At 37.1% G+C, this 16,125-nt stretch overlaps 1 protein-coding gene across 1 annotated transcript; it reads right to left on the reverse strand.

Moving 5' to 3' along the window:
• Positions 1-2,045: 2,045 nt before the first annotated feature.
• Positions 2,046-15,221, reverse strand: LOC105040615 (kinesin-like protein KIN-14C). The gene is made up of 23 exons (XM_073252886.1): positions 14,980-15,221; positions 14,572-14,755; positions 14,289-14,446; positions 14,050-14,163; positions 13,587-13,845; positions 12,987-13,114; positions 12,807-12,890; positions 12,556-12,633; positions 12,386-12,478; positions 12,265-12,294; positions 10,134-10,475; positions 9,980-10,070; positions 9,756-9,851; positions 9,475-9,654; positions 9,171-9,277; positions 8,857-9,036; positions 8,391-8,554; positions 8,054-8,307; positions 7,701-7,864; positions 4,655-4,844; positions 4,370-4,556; positions 3,085-3,182; positions 2,046-2,338 (listed from the first exon to the last, which is right to left on the reverse strand). Exons 2-23 carry the CDS (start codon positions 14,600-14,602, stop codon positions 2,271-2,273), a joined length of 3,096 nt encoding a protein of 1,031 aa, XP_073108987.1. The 5' UTR covers positions 14,603-14,755; positions 14,980-15,221; the 3' UTR covers positions 2,046-2,270.
• Between the last annotated feature and the right edge of the window lie 904 nt (positions 15,222-16,125).

A 16,125-nucleotide genomic window follows, 5' to 3' on the forward strand; every position in this document is an offset into this window, starting at 1 on the left:
TGTCTACGTGATGAGGAAAACAAAAACACAACCTAGTGCTGCAGTGCACGAAACTCGCTGCTGCAAAATCTAAAGGTGGTTAGACACAACATTACCCCACGTGCAGAAATATTATTTCTATATTTTGAACCCGTAACATCCAAATCATAATGTAATAATCTCACCATTGCATCAAAGCTCAACCTCAATAAAGAAGAAAGAAAATATTTCATACAAAAATTTTGAATTAATAAAATAAAATAAATATCTAATCAAATCTCTCTCTCTATTCTTTTTTAGAGAGAAAAATTTTGAGAAAAAATTTTTTCCTCTCTCTAACTACGTATTCCGAAGCCTTCCATCAAATCCCTTCCTCTAACAGCCTGGCGTGGGCTCCTCTCTCCTCTTCCCTCTCTCTTTCCTCCTCTCTCTCTCACTCCCTCTCTTCCTCTCTCTCTCCCCCCCTCTCTCTTTTCCCATTTCCTCTCTCCTCTATTTCTCTCTCCTCTCTCTATTCCAGCACCGAGTCCAGTTGAGATCTGTGTTCAACCCCCCACATCCCTCTTTCTAGATCTCTCTCTCTCTTTTCTCATTTTCTCTTGATTATCGATCTCTCTCCCGATACTACTACCAGATCATCATCGGCTGTTCCCTTCCTCCGACGGCCATCGGGCCCCCCTTTCTCGTCCCTTCAGATAGTTGACATCGAGCCCCTCCCTCCCTCTCTTCTCCTTCCTCTCTCCTTCCTTGTCCCATCTTTCCTCTCCCTCTCTTCTTTGAGTTCTGATCTTCATAGGTGGATCTCTCCCTCCAGCAGGCATCGTACGGTTGAAAACCAAACCCCTCTCTTTCTCTCTCTTCGCCGGTCCCTTACGATGGTGGACCCATCCTCTCTTTCTCCCCATCCCTCTGTTTCTTCCTCTTCACCAAACCTTTTCGATGGTGGATCCGTTTTTCAACAGAGTGCAGATCCACTCTCCCATCTCCTCTTTCTTTCATTTCATTGATTATTCTTGATGGCTAAGCTCGCTTTCTCTCCCCATACCTTACATGAATTGTTGTCAGCCTTCATAGATCGCAGATCCATTATCGATCACAGCCCTTCTCAATGTTCCTCCTCTTTTAAATGTCGAACATATCTGATCGTTGTGCAACCATTTTCTCCTCTCTAGACTGCTGACAAGGCTTAATCAATGATGTTCTCCTTTGAGATGTGATGATCGATGATGCTCCTCTCTCACAAACATGATGGTTATACGATATTCTGCTCTCAGCCTCTTAACATTCTGCACGTCTCATCACCAACACCAATAGAACGATGAAGATATCTTTTTTTTTAATTTCAAATTTTAAAATTTTAAAATTAATATTTTATATATCTGAAAATTTTAAATTTTGATTGATTGATAGTAAAAAATTTAAATTTTAAATTTAAATTTTGATGTTGTTGATACAATGGAAATTTTTTTTTGATAATTTTTTTTATTTTTTTAATAAATCCTGACGGCTATTGTGCTAAAACATATTAGTCCCCTGTATAAAAAAAGAAATAGAAATAAATATCTGAAACCAGTAATTCCTTATATTTGCACAGTAGAGAAGCAACGCATCAGAACCTTTTTCTCTTGATATAACTTACCGGTGATTTCTAGTTGTCCAATCATCTAGTTTAGCTTAACGGTGCACATGTTCTGTACCATAGAGAAGAAACACCATAGCAAAACCCTTTTTCCAACAAGCACCTCCTGTTCCAAGGAAAAACCACCCCTCTTCCAAACCACCCCACCCCACCAAAATACCACTTCCACTAACACCGCCACCACTTCCACTAACACTAACAAAAGGTAAAAATAACAGCAGCAGCAGCAGCAGCAACAACAACGATAACAATGATAACAGTAATGATAACAACAAGCTTCACTTTCCCCTCCAATAAGCTCGCATGCCAATAATGTTTTCCGGGAAATACAGATCTTGTTGAAAAGTTTAATTGGCAACGTCATGTAATTGCCAAAATTGCTTAATGTGGCTTCTCCAACTCAAGTCTGCAACATGCCAGCATCCTATTTTAAAAAAACAGGATGAGATGCGCACAGATTATAACTGATTAATAAATAGTGATGATTTACATATGTTACAGGCTTCCACCAATGCACTTGCTACTAGGCATAGCAATTTTCTGAGCTATAACTAAAACACATCAGAGTCGATGTTGAAGCCTGCTCAGCTACAGCATGGAAAATTTAATGAAACTGCAGTATTACAAAACAAGTTCTAGAAAAGATCTTGCTCTACTGCAAATGTCTTGGCAGCTTAGCCAATGATGCTGTTGCCTGGCTGGTTGTGGCTTTCTTGGTACCTAGGGAAATAAGAAAGCATTATCATATGCAAATGTAGCATTAAACAATATAATGCAAGTAAGAATATGTCAATAGATTCCTACAAGGATGTCAAATAAAACAGGAGTAATGCTGATCTTCAATCAAAAGCCACTTATAGACCTTTTTAATGATCAATGAATGTTGTGCTACGTCAACTTTTCTTCATCCAAACGGGCAAACCAATTTCTTTTGCATGAGAAGTTGCAAAAAGTGTTTAACTTAGTGTATTAATCACATAGTAGAACGATTCATAGTTGTAGGATTTGCTGAGGAAATCTCCGTTCTTTTTCTTTTTCTTTTTGTGAGATCGAGGGGCTAATCCTCACATTCAAACTACCCACCCCACCCATTGAGGGCTGACCCCAATTGGAATCAAACCCCAAGTCCCCCATCCTATTGTCCAAGTGGCAAGGGGTGACACCATCCAGGCAAGTGCTCAGTGGCTTGCTGAGGATATCTTAATTAGAGAGGATCAGGCTTAAAATGTTGACCAGGTGCCAATTCAAATATGGAGATTTAACTGTACCTGAAAAATAGATACATATACGGGATAAATATGAGCTCTTTACATCGTTCATTTGTACAGAGCAGATATGATTCACGAATCCATGCATACTGTTTCTACAAAGAAACAATCTATTCTTACCGCGCACAAAATTAAGTTCCTAACCCAAGACAAATTTCAGGTTGCAGAAAAAGATATATTAAAGATGGAAATGCATACTTGGAGACTTAGAAGGATCCTTCAATTTTGATGGTGCAATTGTTGCTTGTCCACCCTTCACTGGAAGTGATCTTGGTATTCGTGATAAGACTTTATGACTGCATTTAGGAAGAATAATGTATGAATACAAATAAAATGTTGATAAATGCATCTCAACAGTCAAAAAAGAAAATTGTGTAACCAATTCTGATACAGGCAATTGTTTCGGCAGCATGCTTTGATCATAGTTCAAAACTTCATTGATAGTGGTGTCTATTGTACATAGAGGAATCAGAAAGAAGAGATTAGGAAATTATATATGTGCTCAACCTAAACAGGCATCCTGGATCTTCAGGCATGCAAATTTTTTTTATTTATCATTAGAAGGCTACAAGACATTTTACATAAAAGAAAAGGGAGGTTTGTTTGCGATGACTGGGTAATGTATTATCCTTGTGCATGAAGACAAGGAATCAAGTTGTTGTCACTAGACCCTAATATGGATTTCTGACCACATTCAATATAAAGAGTCGTAACATTTATCAAGAAATAGACAATAACAAGTGGGAGAAAAGAAAACAGAAGCAGAGGGAACCTACAAGAGAACAGTTATAGAAGATCAAAGAGCAAATATAAAATATAAGGACTCATAATCAAAAAGACCTAAATAACTTTTTAAAAAATTAAAAAGAGATTTTTGCATAAATCCAACCCCCACACCCCACCCCCCAAGAAAACCTACACACACAATTTTTTTAAATTAAAAAAAAAAAAAGAAACTTTTGTACTTACCTGCAAAAGGCAGAAAGTGCATATATGTCCCTCCAAAGGTCTAATTTGTAGCTTAGTATATGCAGTTTTCCAAAAATTTTGACAGGCACATTGAAAATGTTTTACCAACAGGCATACATGTATTTTTTTTTGACAACTAAATAAGAAATTCAGCATGTTTGAAGCGTACCTATGCAAAATCCTCATATGGATAAAGAGCAAAATAATGTGGTAACATTGCTCTTTGTTTGAAGGATCTCATCTAAATGCTGGGGCACATAAAGGAGCTTCAGATTTAGAGGTGCATATGCATGATTTATAGATTTCAAAAGGGACATTTTTTTCAAACTTTTTGAAGGGTTGTAAAGAAACAAACACTTTCAGAGTTATACATGAAAAGTCCCCAAAGAAAAAACAGATACCAAAAATGTTGAGACTCATAATTTTAACCATTAAGCTAAGGTAGTAAATTACCACTGGAATCAATCATATAAATTACTAGATTCTTGTTCTTATCCTAAGAAAATGAACATACATCTTCTCTGTTTTGACTTCCGCAGGTTTGCCCGCCTCAGGGAATAGAATAGACTCAATGGCACAGTTTATAGAACCGTCAGTTTCTGCTCCCATTGATAGACCACCATCAGATATGTCACTTAATCTTTCTTCTGAATCTGCCTCACCAGGGCCCAAAAGATCAACATCAGCAGGAAGACTCTGACCTGTATCACTTCCATTCTGATCAGAATACTTATCACTGAATTCTAGAAGTTACCAGAACATGAAGTAGCTCTAAGATTAAGTTTCACTGGCCTTATACCTGATAATCGCCGACCCTGTTGGTCGGTCCCACCTAGGGACAGAATGCCAGGAGTGGAAGAAGAGTGACATAATAAGTAATTACCATATCTCTCACTATTTGTATTAGACTGTGTTCTCCGATCTTTGAGCAGCTGCAACTGTTCAATTTCCTCATCTTTTCTTGCTATTGTGTCTTTAAGATATGCCACCTGAATGATCAACCATAATGAACCAAATGGAACTACAATGCACATAGACAAAATATTTAAGAACCCTATTTACTTATTTCAATGTTAAAAAAGTCAACTTTTTTGATGAAAAATGTCAGCATGAGAAAGGGCGACTTCAGATGCATATTAGGTTTTACAGTTATCTTGTATGCAAATAGCTAACTTACCTACAAGGATCAAAGTATTCATGTCCCTTCTGTACCATGTCTACATGCAAACCATGCTAGCAAAATTTTGGCACAGTTAAGTGGTATTTCAGAGAGAGATGCACCAGAGCAGACCAATGGGTGCAATACAAGCTCATATCATGCTATAACAATTCAAACCTGTGTTGAATCATTCTAAGTACTCTTATAATTGTTTCTATTTTAGATAACATGGAAAGATTCCATTAATTTCCTTAAGCTTCTCTTCCCTTTTTTAAGGGTCTAAAAGGCTTGATCCACAAATTGAACAAACTAAGATCTATGTAAGACTTCAGCGATAGTATGAGAAATAAGCTCCTTGAGAATTGGCAATAAGTGCAACACCCCTATTTGTTATTAATGTCTATGGATCATCATTTTTGAGCAATTGTGTTGCAATGCATTAGGGTGTACAAAGAGTTGTCTAGTGTGACATTTTTGACTGAATTATTTGCAACTACGTGATGCCCATGGGAAGTCTCAATATGCATAGACATATTGATGATCATTTTGTGATCCTAGATTTCTAATATTCAGTAAAAATAGTCTATAATTTTTTAAATTGCCTGTGCACTAGCATGAAGCAATTAAAATTCATTTATATTGGGGGGAATAGAGTGTTTAAATGACCAATCATGAAACTTTCAAACTTTTTATGCATTGTGTCATGTCAATCCATACCAATTGCAGGCACAGCATGGCATGCACCATGCCAGCCCACGCGCACAATATGTGATATTTAATCCCAGCTTACATCAGGAAGATATAGATATTTAAAGATGTTCAAGTGATATATAGATCAAATCTTAGCATGGAGGTTGTTTGACTACCAACCATCTCCATACACATTTTCCTACTTTCCCCTTTACAAGTAAACTATATTTTTTCTTGACTCAGGGATATCTCCTCCTAGAGGGACTTTGTTGCTTTTGTAACATGGCATACTCACTATTGCACTCGCTTTAAAAGGTTATATCACCAATGCATATAACATGGTTTAGATGAGTTGGAGAATTCCGTCTCTTTGTTAGAGGGAGAGGGAGAACCTTCCACAGAGAAATACTCCTAACTACTACCATAGAAACCAAGGTCAACAGTTTTGGGACCAGCTACTGTACCAGTACCTGATCGGCACCATCCAGCACACTCAGTAGGCAAATGTGGAACACTATTGGTACAGCATTTTTTGGATTTTTTTTTCCTTTTTTTTGATTTTTTTTTTGTTTTTGATGATTATTTTAACATTGATGGATGTTTAAAACTACTACAGTGTACTTTTAGAGCACCCAATCAAGCGTTGATTACAGTTCAAATTTCCAAGCATCCAATTAAGGTTTTATGGATGTTCAAGTACTTAATAAATTTCTATTAGCAAATTAAGACATTTTAAAAATTCGAAATTTGGACAACACAAGCTGTTATTAGAAATTTTAAGGAATACTTTATGGAATTACACACCTATACTATTAAAACCATGGTTGTAGATAAAATTTTCCTATTAGCAAATTTAGACATTTTAAAAATTTGAAATTTGAACAGTATTGGCAGTAATTCGAATTCTAAGGAACACTTTATTGCATCATATGTCTATAATATTCAAACCACAATTATAGGTATCTGGTATCAAAAACTTCTAGGAACAAGCCAAAAGTAATACTTCATTAACTGTTAGACTGTGATCAACCAAGCTAATAAATGTCAAGAAAATCATTAAGCTTGAAAGGACTCATACAGCAAACAAGTAAAAATTAGACTTGGTAAGACATGATTTATATGTTATCAAGAACTTTGACCACTCTTGGTAACATTTTTAAGGTACAACCACTGACCCTCAAAGTAATGCAATGGCATAAAGAAAAATAATAACATTCGAGTTAAAACAACGTGAAAGCACAAAATACATATAAATTGGAGAGTTTAATAAACAACTTGTCAAATAAAAAAAATCAATACTGCGACATCTTGCAGTAGTTTGGAACATTCAAGTCCAGCAGTTTTGCATTTATTGACACATCATTATATGCTCAAAGTTGTAATATTATGGTTATAGATCAATCAGGGCATATGATGCATTTAAATCATTATGATATGAGGCGAAAGAAGAAGAAAGAGGAAAGAAAGGAAGGAAAGAAAAATAAAAGGAAAGGAAGGAAAGAAAGAAGAAAAGAAAAGAAAGGAAGGGAAGAAGAAGAAAAAACAAATAAGGAAACTAAGGAAAGAAGAAGAAGAAAGGAAAGGAAAGAAAGAAAAAAAGAAGAAAGGGAAAGAAAGGAAGAATGGGAGAAGAAAGGAAAGAAGGAAAGGAACAGAGAAGAAAAAGGATGGACAGAAGGAAGGAAAAAAAAGAAAAAAAATGAAAGAGAGAAGAATGAAAAGGGGAAAGAAATAGGATAAGGGGGCCGAAAAGCCCTGAACCGCTCCAAACCAAGCGGAACCAGGTGGTTCCACTAGGTTCATGCTGGTTCGGCCCAGTTCTGACACTTTACCAAGCCAAACTGCTGAACCTCGACCTGATACCGTGTTGGTTTGGTCCGTATGCCCTGAACAGGACAGCAGGTTGGTTCTGTGTACCTTGATAGAAACTGAGTGTTGCGAAACACAGAAGACAATCCCCATAGAAAAGTAAATGGGAGAAATCCAGAAAAATAACCTGTTCCATTAAATCTTTAACATCCTTGCCCTCTTTGTTGCTGCGCGCGGCACCTAACTCAACGCCAGATACCCTTTCAGCAAACTTCAAGGTACTTATAGTCTCTGAATATGATTCAACATCTGGATTTATCTGTACAAACATGAGTGTCTTAGCCTGTCCACCTGCAGTACAAGGGAATATAAAATCAAATTAGTTTCAAGTTGAAAATGCGTCAGTGGTATGTAATTCAGTACCTCCGCTGGCAATTAGACACACTAGTAACTCAATTTATTCAATTGTCCATGGTTGAAACAAATAAAACAGGTGACACCTAAGGAAATTTGAGTTGAAACAAATAAGACGGCTGATACCTAATGAACTTTGAAGGACTTGTGTAAGTTTGCTGTTTCTATATGGAACATGAGAACTTTTTTGAGCTAAAGCAAATATGACATCTCCTAGTGCAGACAGAGATTTGTTAATATGCATTGCTTCCTTAAGCCTGTCTCCAGTTGCTTCAGAGCGTTCAACTCTCTCACTTCCAGCAAGATCTATCAAATGAAGACAGCCCCTCAAAGTAGATCCAGTCTTTAATTCCACACCTCGAACATGAACGGTCAGAACACTGCAGCATGGAGTAATTGTAAAACAAGCATAAATTTCTTTTTCGAAATAGCACATACATCAGAAAGATTCAAAAAGGAAGACCTGTGAGACCGGCTACTTCTTTCATTCAAAGCAGTTGAACCCACAGCCCTATTAGCTTGTCCAATTTGCATCAACTCCAGGACATCTGACGTTGATTTTACAGAGAGCATGCTTGCTTCTGGGACTGCAAGTCCATTGGGTTGGGAAGTACTCCAGATCCCAAGTGTACGCATGTTAAAGAGAAGACATTCTCACAAGTAAAATGTCAATTTTCCATGTTCAGACTAACAAAAGGATTGCTCTGATGGCAACAGGTATCTCAACATTGACACTATGTAACGTGTGACATTTTGTCACATAATGTTTTCTTTAAAAAAATAATGGGGATCTCTTTTTATCATTTGCACATCAATTTTCCCAATATATTCAGAAATTATGTCACAAATAGAATCTTGAATAATTTTCATAAGAAATAATAAAAGGTTTGGAAAGCAAAAGATAAATAAAAGATACACATGGAAGGATATCTCTTTTGTGAACCATCATTTGAGAGGAGATCACGCACTTGTTCATTGTATATTTCAACCATCTGAACTCCTACTTCGTATGAAAAAGTGTTTCTCCTATTCCGGGAGATGTCAAAAAGATCGTTCAGAGCTCGATAGTTGACACCCCAATACTCTTTTGACACTGAATTAGGTCCACTCTTAAGCAAAGGCAGAATTTTGAAGAAACAAGACAAAAATATAAATAAGCATATTTCCATCAGAAACAATAAATTTGAGGTAAACTGACAGTAACATGTCATGGATGATGAGGAAAGAAAGGAAATTATCATACCATGGTGTAGGTTTTCCCTGAACCAGTTTGGCCATATGCAAAGATGCACACATTGTAGCCATCAAGAACTGACCGTATTAGGGGTTGAATATCCAAGAACACTTCAGCTGTCAAAAATCAAAAAAAAAATTGATGCAGGAACTACAAAATTAGAAAAATGCATCTTATATTTATAAACTTCTATTCTTATATTAGTTACTAAATTCATCTTTAATATGTGAAACTGATAAATAAGTAGGTGCAACTTTGGAAAGAAATTCGGCACATAGTAGCATTAAAAAGGTCTTAGCTACAAAAGCTAAACCTTGAGTAGCGGCTGGACTGTAGACCTTGTTAAACTTGAACATTCGATGCCCATCTTTTCCTTGTTTGGAGGGATTTGCAATAAGAAGCTCACCATTCTCACCAACGAAATCTATGGTTGTTGACCTTTTATTTTGACCAGGAAGGAATGGCCTGATGCGACAATATACTCTAATGTTTCCTAACAAAGATTGTCAAACCAATTCAAAGTAAGAAAATGTGAAGATGATAGCAACAGAACAATTATCTACCTAATATGCCGGTTTTGTTACCAATAGATACCTTTCAATTCCTGAACCTCATTGTACAGCCTCTGATTTTCTGCAAGAATTGTATGATAATTTTCAGCAGCATCTACTAACACTTTCAGCCTTAGCCCTGCATGACACAAGGACAAAAATATCCACGGGTCATCAAAGTTCAAACCCAGTTAAAAAAAAAAAAAAATCTAAAATCTGCACAATCTGTTTCTTTTTTGAGTGGGAGAAAAATCTGTGAATGCTTACCTATGTTAGATATTTCTTCCCACCATCTCTTTTGAGAATTCATGACTTCATGTTTCATAGATTGTGATGCCCTTCTCAAATCCTGACAGAGCTGTATTTCTCAATTTGACTACAATAATAGCAGCAACTAACGACAAGACCAAGCATAACAAACCTGCATTGACTGAAGTTGAAAACCTATGAAATTCTGGAAGATGTGTTCCTTCTTGCTCCAGTTTTGAAGTGTTGATTCTGAAGCTGACTCAAGTTCTTTTATCCTCTTCTTTGACTCTGCTAGAAGGAATTCAACCTGCTTTATCCTCTCATCTAAGTGTAATTTAGTTTCCTTTGCCTTGCTCTCCAATTGCTGACAACGATGTTCATACATCTTATTTGTCATCTCCAGTTCCTGCTTAAGTTCTGCAATGGTCTGATCTTTATTTTCATTCTCCTTCATCAGCCTACCTACATCTTGCTCTCGAAGTTTCATTTTCTCTTCGACTTTTGACTTCTCTATCTGCAATTACATGCATGCCATAAAGATAAGGAGAGAACATTGTTATAACTTTTAAGAAGAAATCCTAGTAAGCAAGAATATAAATTAGCGAATATGATAGCACGGAATGCCCATGAAGAATTGCCCCAGGACTGCCACTTTAAATGATACATATCCAACACTGCTGTGAAACATGAACCAGACATTAATGCAACAAGCAGGACCCACCTGTACTGACCATTCAAGGATCAAGGAAGCTGTATAGGTTCCATCCTATCATTTATTGAATAACTATTAAGATATCAGAAGGTTGGCAATAATCTGATGCATGCACCAAGTGAACTTACAAACTGCTAGTTGATTTGTAGATTTATCTAATATGGTTGTTCTTTGAAAATAATATTCACCACGAGAATACCTGGAAGAAAAGCATTCTTCCCTCTTAATTCCTTCAAAAAAAAAAAAAAGGCAGAGCAAAATTCCAAACTTATGTAGTTTAATATTTGAAGAGGACGCATATCAAAGTAAACAGCAGAAAATTCAAAACAGAGAAATATTGATAGAAATAACTTATTTACAGAATCCTGCATGCAGCATGCATGGTATTCCTTAGTGATTAATAACCCAACCCAGAAAAAAATATGTTTGCTTTTTGGTGAGAAAAAATATGTTTGATTATCACAAGATCAACTGCACCAACGCACAATTGTTGGGGCCCACAAGCTCCAGAAATTTCCTGGAAACTCGGATATTCAAGAGATGAGTTGTGGGCTATCATCCACTTTCATAGCCCACTCAGCCTATTTTCTTCTTCATCACGTGCTCAAACCACCAGTCAACAATCAAAATTCATCATCCCCATTCTTCCTGAACTGTAGCCAACCAGTTATCAGGATATTAATCCATTTTGTATGATATATGAGTAGTTCCAACCGAATCATAAGTAATACAAATAATGCATACAAAGCACAATTTTTCATTTCTCTCCCTTATTAAGCATAAGGTGTCTTCCCTTAGCATTTCATCCTTTTACACAAGTCCAAGATTTAGGAGAATTAATAAATACTCATTTATAATATTTAAGTGAATATAATCATAATTGGCAGTTGCCCAGCCACGAAGAGGACTGTAAATAAACACAACAAGTGGATATAACCATAATCCAGGATTGTTCGAACCACAACCCAGGATTTTTCTCCTGCATGGATGCATGCCACATGCCCACAATGCAAGATGAGACACATGATATCACAGGTAAATACATAATAAATATTAGAGGACATATCCCACTTAGTGACTAGATATATTCATAGTCTGCTGCCTCTTAATCAAATCAGGAAACTGTAGATATGCTGCTCCTCCAATCAACTTAAACTAATACACTCCTAGTTTTCTCCACTTTGTTGCCCAATCATTACAAATTATTATTGCTCGAGTCAGTCGGCCAGTTTAATGGATGAGATCTGCAGTCTAATGCCTTTTCACGTTGGATATTGTCGTGGAAAACATGAAGCATCCAAATTGCCCCTGTTATATGAAGCAGCATACTAGGGCCTTAACAAAAAATTTTGAAGGGGCATGAAGTGTGTGAATGTCTTTGCTAGTGATGGGATGAAATAATGAGTAATTAAAACTGATGAAGAAATGGGATATTCTAAAATAATCTAATGAATGACATAGTGAGTAGAGATAGATAAGAAATATATTACTCAGAATGAAATATTAAGTAATAAAAAATTACAAAGAGACAGGATATTCTAATATAATTTTACGAATAACAAAGCAGGTAATGGATAGATTAGAAATGAACCTTCATCAGCTTGAGCTGGTTCATAACAATCTGAAACAATAAGCACAAAATTAATTTTGTCACATAAGCAGAACTATCTTAGCATTGCAAAGCAACTCATTGGATGTGGTTGCTTACTCACCTGAGTTTCTTCATTTGTCCCATTGGCTAGTGTCTCCAGCACTCTGATTCTTGATTGATACTTCTCCTCCCGTGCTTTAATAAGATTATTTTGCTACAGACAAACATCTATAAGAAAAGTGTAACATTAAATAATGTACATAATACATTTTTGGATGCATCTTATCTTACATTTCTATTATGCTCTGCTTGAGTTGCAACACGCCGTTCAATCTCTTGTACAACTTTTCTCAATATTAATGCTATGCGCTGGGGAAAGAGAATAAATATAATGTTACACAAAGCAAAAAAAAAAAACAATTCAGAGGAAAAGAGCATACAATCTTCAAGAGTAACCAAGAGTTTGAAGCAGGAAAGTACAGATCAAAAGTTCAAAATCAGAAAATAAAATGTATTTTTAGCATACACTCTAATTAACATACATGAGGTGTTTCCCCATTCTTCCTACCAATGCTTTCATCAAGAATCCCATTGATGACACTAAAAAGTGACAGGGTTGGGGCATTCTGCAACCAAGAAAGGATGAACATAAAGAGCTCAAAGAAAAATTAATAGCACAATAGAACTGAAGACATTTCAAAGCAAAAAACAAAAATACTTACTTCTAAACTGTTTGATTTCATCATTTCTGAAATCTTAGCGGTGGAATGATCAGAATAATGCCCATGTTTTAATTGAAACACCTCATGGAACTTATCCCCGACCTGATGTGACAATGCAGTTGATGGATCTACCCAAATAAATCAGAAAGTAAATCACTGTTAAACCCCCTTCTCATAACCCAAGGATAGAGTTAAAAATGTTTCAGAGCAATATGGTAGAGCTAAAGCATGATAGAGATGAACATTGATTCATCATGACATATGGAATGTTTACGAACTATTGAAAATTATTGGTCAAGAAAAACTAACAAAGTACGAAATATCATTATTAACATTCAGAGACGAGTTATTAGCAGTATAATCCCTCTATAAGGTAACAACATCAGGGATCCTCTAGTAGAACAAATTGATTTCATTAACTGGCAAAAGAAAGAAGAAAAATTGGTAAAAACAAAAGAAAACTACCAGGACAGTTTGCTATACTTTAATGTGCTGAATCGTTTATTTTGAACTTTTGAAATTATAGGTTATATGGGGTGTTCAACATGAAAAGATGTTCAAACAAAATACAGCTTATAATAGCAACGACTATGATGATACCTGATATAACAGGACTTTCCCAAACATGCTGTAACTTTGATTCTGCAAAGCTCCTTCCCCCCTCTCCAAAAACCATAGAATTTTGGCCACGTTGAATATGGTTTCCAAAAGCAGCTGCCCAATCACCTTCTGGAAGTCTCCATCTCTTCCTTAACTGGCTTCCAGGCTTGCCCACGTCATGAATACCATCTTCTCCAGGTTCAGAATTTATGTGATCCCTGAGATACAGAAGACACTCCACAACTGCAGAGATAGATCCCTGAACCCATAAAGGGTTGCATGACCATGAACAAGTGAGTTGAAGAGGAAGTAAATTGGTGTTACATTGATACACATGTGCAGTGAACGCAGGACATGAAGTTTTTTTTTTTTTTTAATTATTTAATAGGTAGAATTTAGATACTTATAGGTTCATCAAGAATGATGAACATGAACCTTAATTTTCTAGGGAGTACAAGATTACCTGCTCCAGATCCGTAACTTTGAAAGTTGGCAGTCCCATTTCGTCCATAGCCAAAAGAAACTTCTTGACATCAGTCAACCGCTGCTCCGAGGAAACATACACCCCTCGTGGACTCTGTAACGAAAATTCGGATTACAATGCATGTAGACCAGAATCACACTACACCAGGACGAAAATATCTTTATAGAGTTATGACCACTTTTGGAAGAGCAATGAGTTGCCAAAGATTCAATTACTACCAGTAAACTGGGATTCATCCTGTTCAGAATGCGACATAGAACAGCGCCATCAAATAAACGTGCTCTCAGCTCTTCTTCTGAGGATTCCTTGGTCATGTTTAAGTCTGGGAACAAGCTGTTCAACCATACTACCACATCCGCTCGCTTCTTGGCTAAAACTAATACAAAATAAATAAAAAAAGATTGTAATCTTGATTGCAACCAGGTTCCCGTTAAAAATCAAGAAAACAGCTAGAAGGAAACAGAAGACATTGGGCAAAAGTAAGAAGAAAGATTCCCCTACCCGCCTCGGCCTCAAGATTTTCGCTGCCCATACCGTATCTTGCCCGGCTCTCCACTTCAAGATTTACTGTAGAACTACCAAGTCGACAACGCCATGAATTCTATCGCCTCAGGAGACAGGAATCCTCCCTAATAAACGGTTAGACCTAAAGAATCCAAACATCTTCAAAGCAATGCAGAACCCCCTGGTTTCGAATTCTCGCAGCAATCAGGGATCAATCTCTCAATTAACCCAAAACTTTTAATTAAAAGAAAAAAAAATCCTCCAAGAACTGCCATTCACTGATCCGCGACCAACTGAGGCCTGGATCAGCGCGGCAGCTGGATCAAATCGGATCTTGATCCAACCACGGATCAAAACCACAAACACGACTCGAATCATGGCAAAAGTTTTCGCAGAGACCATCACCTGTCTTGCTTTGCCGGCGGAAACACGAGATTTCGCCAATTTCGGGCAGCTCCCGGGCTCGGAACGTGGAAACCCTAGCAAGGTGGAGAATGCCGGGGTTTTTCTTGGAGTCGTGCGAAATCTCCGGGCTTGATGGGTTCTTTCCCCTCTTGCTCCTTCCTTCTTCTCTTCGTCTCTTCCTTCGTCCTCGCCTCGACTCCCGCCGGCTGGTATTTATAGTAGTCGGTGGAGAGCTCCGTCGGCAGAGCTCAGCGCTAGAGAGAGAGAGAGAGAGAGAGAAGGGTTTGGGGATTAACGGAAGCGAGAGGGTTTAGATCTTCTTTCGAGAAAACGGGAGCTTTTCATTTACTGTCCCTCCTCTTTTTCGCCTTTTATTTTCTTGACGGCGTTAAGTAGTTTCGCTAAGTCGCAACGGCCGACCGAACGACTCCACTGGGAAAAAACATGGACGCTTTGAAGCTTCAAATGCGAGAACATTGAGACTTATTTTTGTATAAATTGACGATATTGCCACTATTTATGCTTTCTGATTTCATTGGATTATTGCGGGGCGTGGTATGTATGTAAATTTATTAGATCCTAGGGGTGACGAGTAAAAGAGCGGTAGGTTTGGTGAGTAGGGGACGGCGAGAAGGGGATCTGGTGGATCGTTTTTTATGCTGGCCGGCACGAACGTTTGACGGCGTTGGCCTTTGCGAAACCTTTTCAATGTATTCCCGCCTAAGGGTTTCTGGCCACGGGGCGATGGGACGCTACTTTCGCTTTCTTAATGGGCTTCAAACACCGTTGGTGTGATCACCGCAACTTTTTCAAATTGGTCAGTAGTCGGTGCAGGTCAAGCTGGTCGGATTTAGGTGTTATATAGGTTCGGACCGTGCTGGCATGAGTACGTTCAGATCAGCACCTTAATGAGACGGCGGTCCCAAAAGATATTGGAGGTCCATTTGGCCGTAGATGATCTGGCATAAAAAATAAATTTTATATCAAAAAAAATATAAAAATAATGAATTTCTTATTTATTTTAAAAAAATAAAATAAATATTATAAAATATTAATAAAAAAATTTTATCAAAAAATTAAAATAAAGATAGGATTGTATTATTGTAGTTATTATATAAAAATTAATTGAAAATAACTATATTATTT

Source organism: Elaeis guineensis, chromosome 2 (genome assembly GCF_000442705.2).
Source record: "Elaeis guineensis isolate ETL-2024a chromosome 2, EG11, whole genome shotgun sequence".
Classification (NCBI taxonomy): domain Eukaryota; kingdom Viridiplantae; phylum Streptophyta; class Magnoliopsida; order Arecales; family Arecaceae; genus Elaeis; species Elaeis guineensis.

What these genes read in the sequence shown, in the direction of transcription:
- LOC105040615 (XM_073252886.1), bottom strand. Translation starts at nt 14,602, where the DNA reads ATGGGCAGCGAAAATCTTGAGGCCGAGGCGG. An exon ending in ACCAGCTCAAGCTGATGAAG is followed by an intron (nt 10,476 to 12,264) that starts GTTCATTTCTAA and finishes ATGTAATTGCAG; the next exon opens with ATAGAGAAGTCAAAAGTCGA. An exon ending in AGTCCTTCAAAGTTCATTAG is followed by an intron (nt 7,865 to 8,053) that starts GTATCAGCCGTC and finishes CTTGTACTGCAG; the next exon opens with GTGGACAGGCTAAGACACTC.